General features: G+C 45.7%; 1 protein-coding gene across 1 annotated transcript in view; it reads right to left on the bottom strand.

Annotated features, from left to right (window-relative positions):
* The window catches only part of MOB1B (MOB kinase activator 1B), a 46,226-nt gene extending 29,097 nt beyond the window's left edge, over nt 1-17,129 (bottom strand). Inside the window, exon 1 of the mRNA XM_077301155.1 lies at nt 16,982-17,129. Coding sequence (XP_077157270.1) covers nt 16,982-16,995 — 14 coding nt within the window. The 5' untranslated portion in view covers nt 16,996-17,129. The remainder of the gene's footprint in view (nt 1-16,981) is intronic.
* Nucleotides 17,130-20,577: the final 3,448 nt, after the last annotated feature.

The following is a 20,577-nucleotide window of genomic DNA, read 5'->3' as shown; positions in this document are numbered from 1 at the left end:
ACCAGGAAGAACGCCCCAACCTGCTGACATTTCCCAGAAGTGATGTGGGCGCTCTGGGCTTATTGAAAGGTGACACTCTGGGTTTGGGGCAAAACTCTATGGTTTCAGGCAGATTTTTTTCACCATAGAGTTTTCCCCAAATCCAGAGTGTTGCCTACAACATGCTGACATCACTTCCTGTTGATGTCAGCATGCAGGACATTTTTCTATAGTTAAGTGTTTGGGGGGGAGCTGCCAAAGCACACCCCTCGCCCCCCCCAACAGAATGCTGTCCCCCTAGCAACCCTATTGGTACTGTGATATTCAGTATTCATTTGTAGGGTCCCTATGATTTTAGGGTTGGGATTAGATTGGTTTTAGATATTTTGTATTTATTGATATGACAGGATTTTACTGGATATCTTCTACTATGCTGTTTTTGTACCTATTTTGATGGTGGCAACTGTAAACTACTTCAAGCTCTTGATCAAAGATAAGTGGCATAAAATTGAAACACATCAATAAATCACAGGATTTAAGTCCTGGCTATAAGATCTATCCAACGGTTACCACGGCAATTGTGAAAATTCAGCAACTTTTCCTATTGCGGTCATGAAGAGGTCAAAAAATGAAGATATCTAACTTTTGGAACCTTTCTTATGTTTCCTGCAGGGGTTTCTTCTTGACTGGTCTACTGTGCCTATCTGTGTTGTTGTTGTTGTGGTTAGGTGCAAAGTCGTGTCTGACCCATCGCGACCCCATGGACAATGATCCTCCAAGGCCTTCCTATCCTCTACCATTCCTTAAAGTCCTATCTGTAGAAATACTCAAACTCCAAGAAAACTAATCAATTGGAACATTCCTTCATTAACTATGGTTACAGCTTTTCAAACAATTGGCAGAACTATCCTAAGCACATCAAGTCAGGAGTATTTTCCATTTTTTTAAATGGAGCTTACTCCCAAGTAAAGGTAAAGGTATCCCCTGTGCTAGCACCGAGTCATGTCTGACCCTTGGAGTGGCGCCCTCCAGCGTTTTCATGGCAGACTCAATACGGGGTGGTTTGCCAGTGCCTTCCCCAGTCATTACCGTTTACCCCCCAGCAAGCAAGCTGGGTACTCATTTTACCGACCTCGGAAGGATGGAAGGCTGAGTCAACCTTGAGCCGGCTGCTGGGATCGAACTCCCAGCTTCACGGTCAGAGCTTCAGACAGCATGTCGGCTGCCTTACCACCCTGCGCCAAAAGAGTATGTGTACACAAAACCGCAGCTTTAGATGCAAAGCGTAGCAGACTGGTCCTACAGAGGCCCCTACACAGTTAGACCTCAACTAGACCACTTCCCAGAACAAAAATAAACCTTCCATTTAACACAGCATACTTATCATTTTAGCATAACGCAGATCATGCCATTAGCAAAGTAAGCAACTAATGTGCTGGTATCACATCAGAGACAGAAATAGAAAATGCTTCTATGAAGTCAGATCCACTTAGAAACAGCTCACACCTAAAGCTCATTTAGCTGAAGGCAGTGGAGAAAACACTTTAAAGCAAAGGTACCCCAAAGATCTCATTCGTGTTAGAATGATGTAGTATTTATTTTATTTTTTATTTTATTTATTAGATGTATATACTGCCCTCCCACACGGCTCAGGGCGGTTTACATATAATGTCGTGGGTTGATACATGGAATGGCCTAAGCATATAGCATAGTCAGAAATAACATCTTTATACAGCTTTCGCTGTATTCATATTTAGCTAAGGGATAAGTGGGCGGAGAGTGGCCAGGGCCAGTCCGGGTAAGGGGCCAATCGGAAGGCGCAAAGCGCCTTCCGTTTGGCCCCTCACCCGGAGAGACAGCATTTCTAGCCAATCGGGTGAGGGCACAATCTAGGCCCTCACCAGCACAGGCCAGAAAGGTTTCTAGGCCCTCACCAGGACAGGCCAGAAAGCCACGGGGAAGCGGCAGGACACCATGAGTAATGACGGAGGCCTTTCCCCTGGGGTCTAGAAGCACACCCGGGGCCTTGAAGAGGCCCCGGGTGTGCTTCTAGGCCCGAGCAGAAGGCCGCGCTGACGCCAGGGGGGAGGGGGGGAAGCAGGTCTTCCCCGCGGGCCTAGAAGCACACCGGGGGGGGGGGGGGGAGCTTTCAAAGCCTGTTCTCACAAACAGGCTTTGAATCTAGTCAACAATAATCCAACAGTGGATCTAAATTAACATAATTTCTATGGTTTTGATCGACAATAATATAACAGGAACGACAACTTAGAAACTCCCATAAGTATCCTATCACAGAGTTCCAGGCCCTGCTGAAAACAAGTGAAGTGCATACATGTTTAGTTTTCTAACTTGGACAAAGAGGTAAAAATTGAAAGGAGAAACACTTCACACAATCACTGGTGTCTCTGCGTCTGTTTGTTTGTTCATCAGTATTCTAAACAGCCCTCCCAGCAAGCCAGCTCAGGGGAGGGACCATCATTAAAAGCACCATAATAAACATTGCGAAGTAATTAACTGCTGATTAAAATTTCTAAAAAATTAACATTTAAAATTAAGTCGAAGCAAGGATTTAAGTTAGTATCATTAGATGACACTTGTCTCTGGAGGCCACCGGCCAACATTTCTTACAGGCATGCCTCCTCGTAGCCTTTATTTAAGCACATCTAGTAATTTGGCCAAGACTTCACTCATTTCTTCTGTAGGCCACAGATTCAGAAATGCACAGTGAGACGGGATCAGCTACTTCGTTTGCTATTCTTGCTCTGAATGCAACCAGATGAGACAGCTGATGCAGTTTCACTTCCTTCTGGTTTACACCAAAAATCCCCTTTAAAGCAGTCCAAAATGACCATGCCGGACCAGTGGTGCACAAAACAACTCCAGATAGCTGCCTTCTGAAGTAGCGTCTCTATTTGCAAGCATGCTATGATGATATCTAAAGCTTACCTCACTGTGCGTCTCAAGACTCGTGCCTGGCTGCAGACTTTTAAGACTGCTGCTGAACTACAGAGCCAGAGACCACTTACACAACAATCAACTACTGCATGCTAGGACAGGTTTCCCGGCAATCTTTCCGCCATAGCTTGCTGCTGTGTAAGCCAGGGGTAGTCAAACTGCACCCTCCAGATGTCTGTGGACTACAATTCCCAGGAGCCCCTGCCAGCATTTGCTGGCAGGGGCTCCTGGGAATTGTAGTCCACGGACATCTGGAGGGCCGCAGTTTGACTACCCCTGGTGTAAGCACACACCACTGGGTTAAGGTTTGTCATTTTGTACAAACTCCACTGGCAGACATTCTGTTCTTCAGAGATGATGCCCTGAGATGCTTCCATGCTTGAGAGGAGAGGTAGGGGCCATAAGGGCAAGGCCTCAGCTCAGCAACTGATTATATATTTGCTCATAATTCTCTCAATGTGGACATCTTTATTGTACACAAAATGTTGACCACGCAACAAACGAATACAAACAAAATCAAAATTGCTGTTTTATCCTATCTATGTCTGAACTTTGTTAACCATTTTCATTATGGTGTGTGTAAGTTTACTCTTTCGCTTTGCCTAAAAGAATGAACCAATCACTCCCGTTCCACGGCATTGTATCTGAGGAAGTGTGCATGCACACGAAAGCTCCTACCTTGAATATAACTTTGTTGGTCTCAAAGGTGCCACTGGACAAAATTTATTCTGTTCTTAAGTCATCGCCTCTTGTGGCGCAGAGTGGTAAGGAAGCAGACATGCAGTCTGAAAGCTCTGCCCATGAGGCTGGGAGTTCAATCCCAGCAGCCGGCTCAAGGTTGACTCAGCCTTCCATCCTTCCGAGGTCGGTAAAATGAGTACCCAGCTTGCTGTGGGGTATACGGTAATGACTGGGGAAGGCACTGGCAAACCACCCCGTACTGAGTCTGCCATGAAAACGCTGGAGGGAGTCACCCCAAGGGTCAGACATGGCCCGGTGCTTGCACAGGGGATATCTTTACCTTTACATCATCGCCATATGACACTTCTTTAAAAACTGGATTAAGTACATGGCAAATACTCAGAAAGGCATGTATAGCTGAGCAGGAAAAGTCTCACTGCCATAGTGCAGGGGTAGTCAACCTGTGGTCGTCCAGATGTTCATGAACATCTGGAGGACCACAGGTTGACTACCCCTGGCATAGTATACATAAAACTAGGTGCAGAGAAAAATCTGCTTGTTACACTCTCTTTGTGAGCTACACAAAATGGACAATGGACACAAGTGAAAGGCAAACAAGGCCACAGACACATCAAATTACATTGGGCCTATTTTGAAAGTTAATAGAGACTGCCTCTCTCTCAGAAGTCACGGATGGGGGACAGTCAACGATGCATAGGAAGGGACTGAACACTGTAAACATCTCTAGCTTTCCAGTCAAAGGGCATAAGATGATATTTAGTGACCTTGGCCTGCAAAATCCAAAGACATCACATAGACCCTTGAACTGATTTATAATCATCAAGAACAAAGTGTGTTTTTGTACATTTTCAGAACAGAAGGAGGTAACCCTGATTACAGTAGTTTCTAAGAACTCATGTGAACATGCACTTGAAAGCATCACAGTGTGCACTGGCAAAGAAGTGGCGCAAGTTTGGTATTAAGACACGTGCTGCTTCCAACATGCACGGTTCATGGCCACAGAAAATGTGGATACCAGTTCCCTGTTATAAGAACTACAAAAACCTCCTGAAAGGTTCAGAGTTCTGAAGTTGGGTTTCAAAGGCATTCTAGCCACAGGTTATGTGACAACAATGCCCAGTGTAATTATTTTGCATCTATGATTATACCCCCCCTTAAGACAGGGGCCGAGCTTAGTTAGTAGTTTGTCGCTTGCCGTCTTGTTACCTTTAGTAATTATGGGTATTTATGGGTTTTATTTTGTTTTATTCTTTTATTGCATAAACCACCGTGAGCCCAATCAGGAATGATGGTATATAAATTTAAATAATTAATAAATAACTAATCAGTCCCCAAAACCAGTTCATTTCATTCTCTTTTTAACAGTACAGTCAACTGAAATAGTTTTCAGCCTCTTTGGGGATGCGGGGTCCTATCTCTGTGGCCTGTTCCATTTGCCCACTGGTGCTAACAGCGATACTAAACGTGGTTCGAGATGCTTTTTATCCAACCATGTGTGACTTATACCATGCAATGCAATAATCTCAGCACACTACAAGGATAAGACCTAAAGCTGCTTTATCAGAACATATCATTATGTTTAGGATGCTTTAGGATGCTTAGGGCTGATCCTGCGTTGAGCGGGGGGTTGGACTAGATGGCCTGTATGGCCCCTTCCAACTCAATGATTCTATGATTCTATGATTCTATGATTATCTGTTTGGCATTGCTGGTTGCTACCTACTGTGGATTTGCTTCCCTGATGTCATGCCACATTCTTAAGGGCCACTCGATCCCCGATTTGAATTTCAGCTCTCTTACGGCTGCCTTAGACATTGCTGAATCCAACAAGCATGTGTCTGCGTAAAAAAGATCTGTTTGCAACTGGCACGGGTTAACAGAAGCCAGCCTCCAAAACGTGAAGGACACTGTTGACCTGCTTCCGATCACACTGAAATGTCATTATACCAGATACAGTTTTGGATCTCGTCTTATGGATGCCATTTGGTCTTTCTACACATAAATGTCAGCAGGAAATGTGTCTTCCCCCCCTGCACACTCCCCTTCCCAAAAGCATGCTTTCAGAGACATGTTTCCTTTTTTGGCAGACGGCCCAAAACAAAGGGCTCAAGAGAGAGAGAGCATCAGCCTGGTCAGAAACATTTGGGCACGTATGTACGCTTAGCAAACGCTCTGCATTCCAGAGTCAACCTATTCAACTCTCAGATAAAAGCAAAGCTTAACACAACTTTGTGAAATTGGTTTAGAGAGCGTTTATGAAAATGCGATGAAAGCTGTGATTTATGTGCGTGTTTGTAAACATCCGTTCCGATTGCTTGCCGATTGTCTTTGCTGATGAGCCAGCTCACTTTTGTTAACACTTTGTGTAAGCTACAGGTGAAGTGCCTCTAGGAATATACATACAAGAAAAGTTGATTTAATGTACTATTTTACTGTACTGTCATAGGCCAGGGTTTCTCAACCAGGGTTTTGTGAAACTCCGGGGTTTCTTGATCATCCTGGAAGGGTTTTCCTGAATGGGTGGGAGGTAATTAATTTTTATATATTTTTAAAATCCGTTAGACGTGATATGACCACATGTAGTCATGTCAATCTGGCCCCCTCCCAAATGGCTAATGATGACCCTAGAGGGGACAGGAAAGGTTTGCTCACATCACGAACAAGTTGTGATTTGCTAGAGATGTCTAAACAACCTTTGTGTTCAGAGGGCATATATGCACATTTAAAACCACTATGTTGAGTGTTTCTTTCTTGTTGTTTCACATAATGGCTGTGGTATAACCTATTGGAGGCTTTAAACAATTCTAAATCACGAGAGAGCCTTAAAATTTAGTAACTTGCCTTACTATTCCTTCGGGGCTGTTTTTTAAAATGTTGGAAGCATAAATGTAAAAATGTATTGGAAAACATATTTTAAGGCATCCCTGTGCATTTACAGGTCAATCCTCTAACTTGGCCTCTCTCAATTTTTTTATCGAGAAACCCCTGAAACATTCTCCAGGCTTCGAGAAACCCCAGAAGTGGCGTGATCAGGCAGAATATGGTTGGGACGCATTGCTGTCTACATGCCCACCCGGGGCCCCTCCCCGAAACATTTGGGTTGGCTTGCTACCCACACTCCACCCCAAGTTGAGATTAAAGACTTCCTAACCCAAGAGTGATCAAAATAACCAGAATTTGTTATGATGTTCAAATCTGTGAGCGTTAACAAACTGAGGTTTGTTTTCTTGCCCAGAAACTAGGATTCTGTACCATGACACCGGAAGTCAGGCTGGGAGAAAAACCACAAAAAATCAGCCAAGGGAGGGCATGGGGCTTCAGGCCCTTCACCTGTCTGTATGCTCCATGATACACCTCCCCATTCCAACCTGAGGATTCTAAAAAAGAAGGGGAAATCCAGTTGCATGCTAACATTGCCCCATGAGCAAGCAAGATGTTGCATAGCCTAAAGAGGATGCTTTCTTCTGCTTGCCTGAAATTTGGCAAGAAGGAGTGAAGAGTACACTTTCTGAAATGTTTAGAGAACCATAGAGTTGGAAGGGCCAATCTAGTTGAACCCCCTTTTCAATGCCAATCAGCCTATCTAGACTGGTGGGGAGAAAAGAAAACCACAGAACCTAAAAACAAACATAATTTAGAATCCAAATAGGTTTAACAGCCGTGAGATACATAATAAACCCTAAGTGAGTGGAATAAAAACGAGGCAGACAGTCAAGAATACAGACCGAAAGGTAAGTAAGATTACAAAGCCTGCTGAACTGGCTGACAAAGCTGTTCTAGCTGAGGCAAGAAGCAAACGGAGGAGGGACTGACTCCCACCACTGGATACAGGAAGAAGAGAACAATTCCTGACTCCCTAAAGCAAGGATCACCCCTGAGTTGTCTTCCACCTTCTTGCCCTCAGTAAGGTTTCCACTGTCCTATTTTCTAAAGCAGCATCTATCACCTTGTGGGATCCAACCTAAAAGCAGGTTGCGAAGTCTGTGAAAGCTTTTGCAGTTTTATTGATTGGCCCATAATTTTTTTTTAAGTGGGTCACCCTTCTGGATAAACGCGGACTTGTGGGTCACCGTAACAAAAAGGCCGAAACCACTGCTCTGAGCAGCAAGACATGGTCCCCTGCAATTAGAACTAGCTACAATGGCTATTTCAAAGGAACTTCCATGGTACAACTCATAGGGAAACAGGTCCCATATTTATAAGCCATCATCATAAAAATCAGGGTGCATCTTATCAAAGGAGTCTCTGTCAATTTTTCAGCCACCAGCTGGGAGTTTCATCTATTTACATACCTCCTCGTTCCCCCTCCCCTCAGGACACTTTTCTGAACAGCTGCAAACACGTTTTTTTATAGCAGCCTTCCTTCCATTGTCCTCCCTGTGCCGTTAAACATGGGCTAATAAAAGTCTAGCACAGGGGTAGTCAAACTGCGGCCCTCCAGATGTCCGTGGACTACAATTCCCAGAAGCCGCTGCCAGCATTCGCTGGCAGGGGCTCCTGGGAATTGTAGTCCACAGACATCTGGAGGGCCGCAGTTTGACTACCCCTGCGAGTCTAGCAGGTTTCATTCTTGTTCTGCAAAAAGTAGAGGTACACGAAAAACATAACAACAACACTCGTTGATAATTCCAACCTTGTATATATTAGCCTGAAATTCCCCAAAAAGCAGTATATGGCCCTTAAGCTTTACAGGGTTAAAAAGAACCCAAAATATTCATGTAAATCAGATCAATATAGAACTAATCAATGAAAAAAAATGGGGGAAACAGTAGCGGCTGGATTTCTGCAAGCCCACCCAATATATTCTTTTCTGAACCTGGATTTAAAAGCAGCATAGGGAGGTGGAACAAGAGGAAAGATGGCTAATAGGCCAACAAGGCAGACTGATTACTTGAATTCTATAAGACAAATCTGCAGCATAATTATCAGTTGACTTGAGAGCCTGTTTATTAAGAGCGGCTAGCTTCAAGCCCAGAAGTACCTTAGAGACCAACAAGATCCTCAAGGTAGGGCTGGCAGGGGCTCATGGGAATTGTAGTCCAAGGACGTCTAGGGAGCCACAGTTTGGTCACTCCAGGTATAGACTTTTGAGAGTCAAGGTTCCCTTTTTCAGATACAAAGAGAGCTTTGACTCTTGAAAGGTGGTATCCAAAAATCTTGTTGGTCTCTAAGTTGCTCCTGGATTCAAACCTGGCTGATCAATGCAGGTACCCTTTGAAACTGTTTATTAGGAAGGCACTTTTACAGCAATGAAACGCTGCAAGCTGGTTAATTTGTAGACTGAGAAGTCTACAAGCCTTCCTAGCAGTTGCAGAAGAACACTCTCCATCTATTACAATACAGCAGAAGTGCACTCTCCATCTAATAAATAATCTAAACATCCAGAAGAAGTTCCTGATAGTTAGAGCGGTTCCTCAGGGGAACAGGCTTCCTCGGGCGGTGGTGGGTTCTCCATCTTTAGAGATTTTTAATCAGAGGCTGGATAACCATCTGACGGAGAGGCTGATTCTGTGAAGGTTCAAGGGGGTGGCAGGTGACAGTAGATGAGCGATTGGGATGTGAGTGTCCTGCATAGTGCAGGGGGTTGGACTAGATGACCCATGAGGTCCCTTCCAACTCTATGATTCTATTATTCTAGGTGACTGCAGGCCTTAAACTCAGGCCTTGTACTTTTATTCTACTATTAGGCTAATCAGAGAACACATTTACCCAGATCACTTACAGCTGGATTCAGATACTGCTTAAAAGGGAATTCTGGTTATCACTGCAGTTAAGAAAAAGAAATGCATCCCTCCGACAAAGGATGTACTATGCACGTACTTGGCTTCTGACCTCTTCACTCCGTAAACCCAATATGTGACTAAGGAGCAGAATACAGAAATCATTTGAAACAGCAGCAAAAGCCATGAACTGGAACAAAATCAACTCCGCAGAAGTTCAAGAACTAAGGGGGGGGGGAGTCTATTTAGGTTTTAATTCCATGGTAGTCTCTCTGATATTTGACAGCTTTCCAAAAAGAGAAACACACAAAGTGAATCTGCCTGCCTGAGGCAAACCTTTAAAAGACCAAAGCCTCACTGAACACAGGAATACAATGTCAGAACAGAAAAAGATGTTAAGAGTTCAAATAAAATCAAGCGTGACTTCATTTGTGAACAGGGAACTACGGATATCAGACCATTTCTCAAAGCTGCCGTGCTGACATGGTAAGCCGAAACCTTTTAATTATTACAAGGGAAGATGCTCACAAAGCTGCTTTCTGGGGAAGATACACCAGTACAGGAGGTTCAGAGACACTTATGGGAAACATATTGTTATACTTGCAATGCCCAATTTTACTCCCTCAAAGCCTTTGGACCACGCAGTTGCGGGAAGGGGAGAAGACCATTTTCCAGGCAGGACCTGTGTTATGTCTGACGAAGAGTGCTTGCACTCGAAAGCTCACGCCTTGAATAAATCTTTGTTGGTCTTAAAGGTGCTACTGGGCTCTGATTTTATTGTGCTGCTTCAGACCAACACGGCTACACATTTGAATCTGTGTTATGTCTGTTTTCCCACAAATGCTAAACAGCAGCCCAAACCACCAGGTGCACTGTAGACCAAATACCGGAGAGGAAAAAGGAAGCATTTCCACCAAGAAAAGTAATAATTTAAGTAACACAGAGGGTTTAAATTTTATTTTTGTGATCTCTATAATGGTTTTTATTGTGCAAATGTGTCACTATCCTTGTTTGTGTGTGTCAAGTGCCATCAAGTCACGGCGGATTTACAGAGACTCCAGAAATGGGCTTCCAAGGCAAGTGAGAAGCAGAGGTGGTTTGCCACTGTTTTCCCCTGCAGAGTGTTCCTTGGTGTTCTCTCTTCTAAGTACCAACCCTGCTTGGCTTTGGAGATCTTACAAGTTTGGGCTATACCATGCCACCTTCCCTCCAGATCCTGAGTGGAAAAGATTATTAAATTCATTTTGTAACTGGATCTGAGGGGGTAATGAATCAGCAAAGCCTAGTTAATGCTCAAAAGCCAGGATTTGGGCACAGTTCTAACCTCCTGTTGCAGAGAAAGCTCTGAGGTAATAAACATTTTAAATGTGTCCCGTTTACGTGGGATTTCAGGTCTAACACAAAAGGTTGCAATAGAAAAATCCGGAAAGAAATCTCCCATTGTCTTTGCTTGTATCATCAAGTTCAGGAGAAACGTGTTACTTTTCGGCAAGGCTTTCACTAAGATGTTACCATTCATTCTAAAAATTAAAAAAAAAATCAGTAAGGCTTCCTCTATAACCCTGTCATCATAGCTTGGGGCTGTTTGCAAAAGATAAGCCACCTTTTCAATTTTCCAAGCATCTTTTTACCTACACAAAAGACTCAAAAGCCCTCTGTTGAAAAGACAAGGAGGAAAATTAATGGCTAGATGCATCACTTCCAAAGTTGATGAAACGGGAATGGCGCTGGAGTGACACAGGACAGCCCTGGAAGCCAGGAGAACAATCAATTTAGTTGAGAGAACACAGTAAGTTTCTCATGCTGCTAATTATTTGAATATAAAACTGTTTAGAGGAAAGTAATGCCACAAAGAGTTTTAAAAACTCTCCAAGTAGCAGTCTGCTCAAGGTTAATAATTCCCTGAAATTCAAGACCAGTATTATCTTTTCTTAATTTGGCAGGAAGAAACAGGGGTTGCATCGAGGCAAAATATAAAAAGAAATAAACGGTGGGGAAGGTTCTTTAATGGTTGAATGACCCCTTACCCAGCCTTTTCCGATTCTTACTATTGAGAAACTCCTTAAAGCAGACGGTCTCAACATTTTTACCAATGAGAAACCCCTGAAGCATGCTTCAGGCTTCAAGAAACCCCAGAAATGGCACGATCATGCAGAATATGGTTGGGAAGCATCTCTCCACAATAGCCCAATGTTTCCACCTGCGTAGGATGCTAAGAAAACCTGTTTAGGAAAGATGTTTTATTTAGCATCTGCTTGGGGCAGGAAAGGACAGACTTAAAACCACTGTAGCTGCAAATGTACCTGTGTAACCTCCCAAGGGGTATCACAGGAGGCCTGAAAAGAGCCAGCTTGGGGTAGTGGTTAAGAGTGCGGCCTTCTAATCTGGTGAGCTGGGTGTGATTCTGTGCTCCTCCACATGCAGCCAGCTGGGTCACCTTGGACTCGCCAGGGTGCTGATAAAGCTGTTCTGACTAAGCAGGAATATGACTAAGCCTATGCCACTTTTCTCTACCCAAAGGAGTCTCAAAGCAGCTTGCAATCACCTTCCCCTCTCCCCACAACAGACACCCTGTGAGGGAGGGGAGGCCGAGAGAGTCCTGATATCACTGCTCGGTCAGAACAGTTTTATCAGTGCTGTGGCGAGCCCAAGGTCACCCAGCTGGCTGCATGTGGGGGAGCATGGAATCAAACCTGGCTCGCCAGATTAGAAGCCCGCACTCCTAACCCCAGCCCAGACACAAAAAGATCCTAACCCTTTCCAAAAAAAGTTTTACAAGTTGGCAGAAGTAAAGTGGTGGTTCTCAGTTCTATTTTTCTAGAAAGTTCCCCACCTCCTGCTTCGAAAGTAATTTTCCCAAGCCTGAAAATGACAGTTCACATGACAGGGTTTAGGGTTTGGCAAACTTAATGAGCACTCAAAGAGAGTTTCTACAGTCAGAGAAAGGACTGTGGACCTTAATTAGCATCACTCCCCATTAACGCCTGAAGAGAGCATACTTCTGAGAAAACCTTGCTGTGGCACATTTTTAAAGGTTGACTCCACCTACTTTTTCTGGGTTTAAGCAAGCTAAGCTTCTCAGTACATAAGGTTGAACATATGAGGCTGCCTCATACCGAATCACACCACTGGTTCATCAAGCTCAGCATCGCCTATGAAGACTGGCAACAGTGCTCCACAGACTTTCCTTTTATTTATTTACTAGCAAGAAAGCCATGGACGCTAGGACCCAGGGACCACCGGGAGGTGCAGATCTCTCTGTGTGTCTCTGTCTCTTCCTCTCGCTGCTGTGTGTCTTTTGGTGTGCCTCGCAGCAGGAGGCAGAGCAGGTAATCAGGGCTGGTTAGTAGGAGGTAAGCAGGGCTGGTGTGCAGTTTGGGGCAGCTCTCTCTGTCTGTGTCTCATTCCCTCCGTCGCAACAGGGGCGGCTCTCTCTGTCTCTCTCCATGGCAGCAGGAGCCATAGCAGGTAATTAGGGCTCAGGAGGGAAGCAGGGCTGGTCAGCAGCTTGGGACAGCTCTCTCTGTGTCTCTCTGCCTCCCTCACAGCAGGAGCAATAGGAGGGAATGAGGACTCCTGTTCGGTCTGGCAGGGCTCTGTGTGCCTCTCTCTGTCTCTGGCGTGGCTGAGAGGAATGTGGCTTAGCGTCCAGGGAGGGAGGGCAGGAGCTGTAGGGACAGGGCCAATCAGGGTCCAGCCAGCATTGCTGGCTGCACCCTGTTTGTCCCGATTCCAATTCGGACACCGTGGACCGTTCCACCCCCCAGGCTGTTTCGCAAATATATAGAGGAACCATGGATAAGGATTGTATTTATATACCACTTTCCCCAAAGGCTCCCTTTAGCTGGCGATGCTAGGGATTGAACCCGGGACCTTCTACATATCAAGCAGGTGATCTACCACTCAGTCATGGCTCCTCACCAAAGGTTGGATAGAAAGCTGGTAGTAACTATGGGGTAACTATAGTTGACGCATCATTTCCAGGACTGGGAGGCATGAGTACTGCAGCACTGTGACCCAGTGCACATGTGGCATACAAAAGTCGTTCTACAACAAACGGAAAAAGGTTTCCTCCATTCGCCTGCATGACAATCTTGATGTTATTTCAATCCGGCAGACCTAAAGAGGCAGGCAAAGCTATTTTCTGGGGGTTTTTTTCTTGTAAAAATGAAAGTAGAACTTTATGAGGCATGAGAAGAAGAAGAAGAGTTGGTTCTTATATGGTGCTTTTCCCTACCCAAAGGAGGCTCAAAGTGGCTTACAGTCACCTTCCCTTTCCTCTCCCCACAACAGACACGCTGTGAGGTGGGTGAGGCTGAGAGAGCCCTGATATCACTGCTCGGTCAGAACAGTTTTATCAGTGCCGTGGCGAGCCCAAGGTCACCCAGCTGGTTGCATGTGGGGGAGCGCAGAATCGAACCTGGCATGCCAGATTAGAAGTCCACACTCCTAACCCCTACACCAAACTGAGATTTTGGCTGTCACCACAGATGATTTTTAATTAATTATTTAATTTATTAAAGAGTTTCTATGTAACCTTTCACCAAAATAGCCCCCACCCCCATCCCCGGTGAGATTAAAGGACCGGCTTTTCCCAACACTGGGTAGACACAAAACTGCTTTATAAGATCAGGACCAAAAAGGGGACTGTATAATCAGGCAATATAATATTTTACTTCCTATCTCTTATGCCTGTTTCCCAGGAACATTGTAAGTTACTTAGCCAGCTTAACATTGGTTGCTGTAATTACCTTGCTTCCACTCCTACTGAAGATTATGTGATGGTGTTTTTGAACTCGGAAGCCACATAACAGGACTGCAAACATACTTTCTTTAACCTGTCAGTCAACAACCAAGGCCTTTATCTCTTTTTACAGCCATATTTTGTGAGAAATCTTGTTTCTTTCTCTAGCCTTTTGCAGATAGCGCTGATAAGGTTAACTTTTCACAGTTCAACTACTGTCAAAACCATTTGCGCATAAACACAGAATTTTGAAAGACAAGTAAAAAGGCCTACAGAATTTAAGCTATATTTATAAGAGGGCTTCGGGCATATATACAACATTTTCTCAAAAACAAAACTCACTGAGGACCATGGGGCTGACTTCTGAATAAACATGCAAAATCCCCAGGAGGGCAGGGGCCCCATCTCTGCATAAAATTGTGTGGAAGGCTCCCCTTGCCACCAGCGGAAAGCCCCCCCCTCTCTTTTCTATCTGCAAGACCAAAATGCAAGTTTATTTTCTGCTATAAAACAATGAGGCACGCAGGGACTTATAAGTTCTCAAGTAGCGTGCAATCAACTTCTAAATTTAGATGCATACCCTTTTTACTTTAAAAACAGTACAACAAAATCACAGCTTTGCTTCCAAGGCAGAAGGCCTTTTTTTTTTTTAGAGTACTTAAAAAAAAAGAACACTTCACAGCTATAGTCCCTGGCAAGAGTACAAAAGGAGGAAGGGGATTTTCTCAGTGTTATTGTCCAAGATGTCTAGCCCCCTCAAAAACAAGGCCAGCTGCCTTTGCGGTTGTAGCCTCAGGAGGGAGGAAACACTGTAAGCCGGGTATGTCTGTGGCTGTAAAAAGTCATCCCTGACTTAATTGTAAGCACCACTTAAGAGAGAGATCTGGAGTCTTTTGAAAAGGGACACAACTCTGGGAAGGGGAGGGGTTGATTGATTGCAGGATTCCTGTATTCCCAGGGGGGAGACGGAAGAGAGCAGGCCCAAGGATGTCGTTTCATTTCATGGCTACAAACAAAAAACATAAAACAACACAGGGGAGTCTCCAAACTGCTGTATAGGGCAGGTAAGAAGTGGCAGTCATATGGGTCACATCCTTGTCATCTCTCACAATGCACCCTTTCACCATAGGAGACACTACAGGGGTGTCCATGTTAAGCCACCCTTTTCATTATAACATTTTAATATTTTCAGACAACACCCAGCTATCACAGGGCTCATGTGCTCTGGGATCTAAATGCCCCCTATGTTTTAGAGACAGCACCAAAGAAGGGGGGGCAGCCTAGCCCTCCCTTCTCATTAATTCAACCAATACAAGAAAATATTTCAGAGATGGCCTCTCTGAAATCTCTTTGGGATTCCATGCTATTACAGGGAGCACTTTACAAGGAGAGAGGCAAAAATATAAGCCATAGTTTTAGCGCAGGGACTGAGCTGCTATATAGAAGAGAGCAAAACATATAACCCATAGTTTCAGTGTGAGGTGAAGTGAATGCTGCGGTACACGTAAAAGCCCATAGTTCTAGTGCAGGAAGAAAGGGGGCCCTGAAAGTTGAAAAGGCATAAGAACCAAACATACACCCCATAGTTTGAATGTGGCGTGCATGTGTCTGTGCTCAATAAAGCTGCTACGTGTATAAGGACCAGGTATATAACCCATCATTTTAGTTAAAGGGAGATGGGAAGAACTGCGATCTAGATCTAAATGAGCCAGGCCTATAACCTAGTTTTAGTAAAAGAGAAGAATTGCTGTATATATGAGCCAGGTATACAGCCCAAAGTTTTAGTATGGAGGGGGGAGGATCTATTGATCTATATTCCAGGCATATAGGATTGAATTGGGCGGGGGAGGCAAACACACACACACACACACACACGTGTGTGTATATACATACATACACGTATCTTCTATATATATATATATATATATATATATATATATATATATATATATATATATATATATATATATATATATATATATATATATAATATCTATTATATATCTCCCTCCCCCTACTAAAACTATGAGATATATACATACAAGTATATGTATATATATTCTCCCACCCCACTAAAATATGTGTATATATATATGTGTAATATATACACACACATATATACACATACACACATATTCTCCTTCCCTCTAAAACTATGATATATACATACATGTATATGTACATATATTCTCCCTGTGTATATGTGTATATGTGTGTGCAATATACACACACACACGCATATATACACATACACACATATTCTTCTTCCCTCAACTAAAACTATGACATATATACATACATGTATATATATACATACTCCCCCCACTAAAACATGTGCATATATGTGTGTACACACACAGCCCATATACACACCTACCCACATATTCTCCTTCCCTGGACTAAAACTGTGAGATACAGGCGTGTGTGTGTGCGTGCAGAGCCAGCAGGCACATACCCCAAACTTTTCCCGACGGGGGTGGGGGGCTGCCCTAAACAAAACCAGTGACAGGAAGCCCCACAGACACACACACACACACACAAACCCGAATTAATCATGCTTCCTCTATTCTTGCTCAGGAAGACACCCAAAAGGAAGTTGGGGAGGGGGGGCGGGTGAGGAAGACGGGGGGGGGGGGCAGCGGCGGGTGCCAGAAGCGTTGGCCGGGGGTGGCCTGGGGGGGGGGGGGACGTGTGGGGGTCTCCGGCCCACAAAGGGATGCGGGGGAAGCGGCGCAGGGCCCGGCGCTGCCCGCCTCGTTCCCCCCCCCCCCGGGCTGGGCCGCTGCTTCTCGGCGGGGCTCCGTGCGGTGGGCCCGGCCTGTCAGAGCCGCGGCGGCGGCGGCCTCGTCGCCCTCCTCCCTTCCCCGGTGGGGCCACTCACAACAAGAAGCTCATGGCGGCGGCGGCGGCGGCGGCGGAGCGGGACCAGCAGCGGCTGCCTCAGCGCGGCGGCGGCGGCGGCTCCCCAATGGCGGGCGAGAGAAGGCGGGCAGGCGGCGGAGCGAGCGAGCGAGCGAGCGCCGCGGGGCGGGGACTGACGGAGGCCAGCCGCGGCCGGGAGCCTCCCCGCGCCCTCGCCGCTTCCCGCCCCATCGCTCGGCCCCACGGACGCCTCTCGGCCTGGTCGCCCGGCCCGACCGGGGCCCCTCCGCGCTCGCTCGCTCGCTCGCTGCACGCCGGGCCGGATCCCCCGGGGACCCCGAGCAGGCCGCCCCCGACGGGCTTCTTGTCCCCGGGGTCGTTTTGGGCTTTCTTGGCCCCGCTTTCTGGCGGCTTCGCCGTTCGGCTTTGGCTTTGGCCTAGCTGAGGCCGACGTTTTATGCGGCACTTTTTATTTGCGCCGTTTGTGTTGCTGCTTCGTGGAATCAGAGAGATGGGAAGGGATCTCCGAGGTCGTCTAGTCCGACCCGCCGCAGAAGGCAGGGAGCTCACAACTACCTGCCCACCCGCGGTGACCCCAGTTCCGTGCCCAGGTGGTGCCCTTTTCCAATAAGAAAAAAGATTCCCTGGGCACTCTGGCCTGGAGGAAATTTGCCTCCTGACCCCAAAGTGGTGATTGGCATTTCCCTGGGCATGCAAGAAAGGCCCCCAAGAGCCAAGCACTGACACAGCCCCTTCTGCCCACCCACTCACAATCTGGACTTCACATACTGCCTTTCTCCCCAGTGGAGAAACCAAAGCAGCTTACGCCATTCTCCTCGCCTCTGTTTTATCATCACAGCAGCCCTGCGAGGTAGGCTAGGCCAAGAGTGTATTTATTTTCTATTTACCTCATTTTAGCCACTTCATTTATTTACTTCATTTTGTACTTTGTTTACTGCTTTACTCCCCAACAGGGACCCAAAACAATGAGAGCTGTCATGGCCCACTGGCAATTTAAATCAAATCACATGCAACTTGAGCCCCCCCCCCCCAAAAAAAAAAGTAAAGTGATTTGCTTTCAGTGGACATTTGGGCAGAGGGTAAACTGATTTGGTTAACCAATACAGCTCTAAATGGCCCAAGGCCCCAATCACTGCAGGAGCCTCTTCCATATGAACCTGACAGATGGTTGTCTTCTTGGTGCTTGGGGGGCAACAGTGGAAGGGCTCCTGGGGTTTTTGCCCCACTGGTGGACCTCCAGATGGCACATTAGTATTGGCCATTGACCTGACCCAACATGACTTCTGAGGGGACTGGATAAACATATGGAGCAGGGGTCTATCAGCAGCTATTTGCCACAAGGTATAGACGGAACACACTGTTGGGGGCCATGATGCTCTGTATTCTTAGTGCTTGGGGGGGGGGGGGGACAACAACAGTGGCTTCTGGAGTTTTGACTGCTGGTGGATCTCCTGATGGCACCTAAGTTTTTGCTGCCATGTGACACAGAGTACTGAATTGGCTGGGCCATTGGCCTGATTCGACATGGCATCTCTCATGTTTTTATGTTGTTGTTGTTAGGTGCAAAGTGGTGTCCGACCCATCGCGACTCCATGGACAATGATCCTCCAGGCCTTCCTGTCCTCTACCATTCCCCAGAGTCCATTTAAGTTTGCACCAACTGCTTCAGGGACTCCAGCCAGCCACCGTTTTTATGTTACTATCAGACAAATTTCTCCAAATCATAGAATCATAGAGATGGAAGGGACCTCCAGGGTCATCTAGTCCAACCCCACACACAATGCAGGACACTCACAAAAGCCTGCCCACCCATAGTGACCCCAATTTCATATCCAAGTGATCCCTCCACCAAAAATCTGCAGAATCCAGCCTGGCCTGGAGGAAAATGGGTGGCAACTGGAAATCATGACTTATTTGGAGATCCAGAAAGATGTCCAAGGACTGCCGTCTTCTTTGTTATTTGTTAAAGAAACGTCTCTGAGCTTTCTGTCATCTTGGTTTGTTCATCCCATCCATTTGGCCCCAAGCTTCTGTTCTTTAATTGGATCTGGGCTGTAGTCTTTGGATAACTCTATAATTTGGTTTGGTATTATTGGCTGCCTTTCTGTTGCACAATTTTAATTATTGATTTCTCGCTTTTTATTAATGGATATATATAAACTGCTTTGAATGGCTTCTTTGGCAGAAAAACAGCAAAGAAGAATACAATAAAACTGGTGTTTGTTGAGTAGCCAACTTTGTGAGAGAATTTAGGCTGAAGAGAGTCCCTGCCCAGCTCATAATCTCCCAGCAAGTTTTCCTGGCAGAACGAGAATCTGAACCGGATTCTGCCATATTCTAGTCTCAGGGTCCCCAACGTGGTGGGTAACGCTTTTTGGCACTGGAAGTGGGTGTGGACAGGGAGGGCTTTTGTCTGCCAAGACTTCTGATTGACTATTGGAGATTTGATTGTCTCTGTAGATTTTTTCAAGCTGTTGCATTGGCAGCAGCTGTGTTACTGAAGTTAAGCCATGGTCACCCTTCTGTAGCTGGTGCTGCCTCATTTGGCAGCCATTTTGTTGCTGTGCCCATCGTGCCATGCCGGAATTCCAAACGTGCCTACAGTTAAAACAATTCTTCTACTTCAACTCTCTAAATCCCTTACATCACATTGCCTCACAACCTGTATGGTGCCATCACAAGCAAAGTGACACCCTTCAAAGCCATCATCTGGGCAGGGAATTGGGGTCACTGTGGATGGGCAGGTAGCTGTGAATTTCCTGCATTCTGCAGGGGGTTGGACTAGATGACCCTACAGATCCCTTCCGATTGTGAATCTATGATTCTTTGAAGTCAACTGGTTTAGAAGGATGTAATTGCTCTTAGGATATATTTATTTAACTAACATAGCCTACCTTTGAAGAAGAGTTGGTTCTTATATGCCGCTTTTCTCTACCCGAAGGAGTCTCAAAGTGGTTTACATTTGCCTTCCCTTTCCTCTCCCCACAACAGACCCCCTGTGAGGGAGGTGGGGCTGAGAGAGCCCTGAGATTCCTGCTGGGTCAGAACAGCTTTATCAGTGCTGTGGTGAACCCAAGGTCACCCACCTGGTTGCATGTGGGGGAGTGGGGATTCAAACACAGCTTGGCAGATTAGAAGTCCGCACTCCTAACTACTAGATCAAGCTGGCTTTCTCCAGTGAGATCCAAAGCTGCTTATCTCGCCTCCTGTCCTCCTTTTTTCCCGTCCCAATAACCTTGTGAAGTAAGTATGTGTGACTGGCCCTCTCTTCACCTAACCCACCTTACAGGGTTGTTGTGTGGAGAAAAATGGAGATGATTCACTAGCATTGGCGTATCCAAGCCAAGATCAGAAATGTAAAGAAGGTTCTATGCCTTGAAGACGGGAAGGTTTTAATCTGGTAAACTGCTTAATTGAAATAGCAAACATTTTTAGTAGGGGGGGGGGTATGACGCTTATGTTGTAATTCAGAGTCTTTTGAAATTGTTTTACTTAAAACAATGGGCTTAGTACTAGACTAGAAACTAGAAGGGAAGTTATCTGCAATGAGCAAACAGGGACCATAGGGAAAACTCTGGAACAAAGCCCTGAACA

This window comes from Paroedura picta, chromosome 10, assembly GCF_049243985.1.
Source record: "Paroedura picta isolate Pp20150507F chromosome 10, Ppicta_v3.0, whole genome shotgun sequence".
Taxonomy (NCBI): domain Eukaryota; kingdom Metazoa; phylum Chordata; class Lepidosauria; order Squamata; family Gekkonidae; genus Paroedura; species Paroedura picta.
Note: the sequence above shows the minus strand (reverse complement) of the source record. Positions and strands in the feature narration are given on the sequence as shown.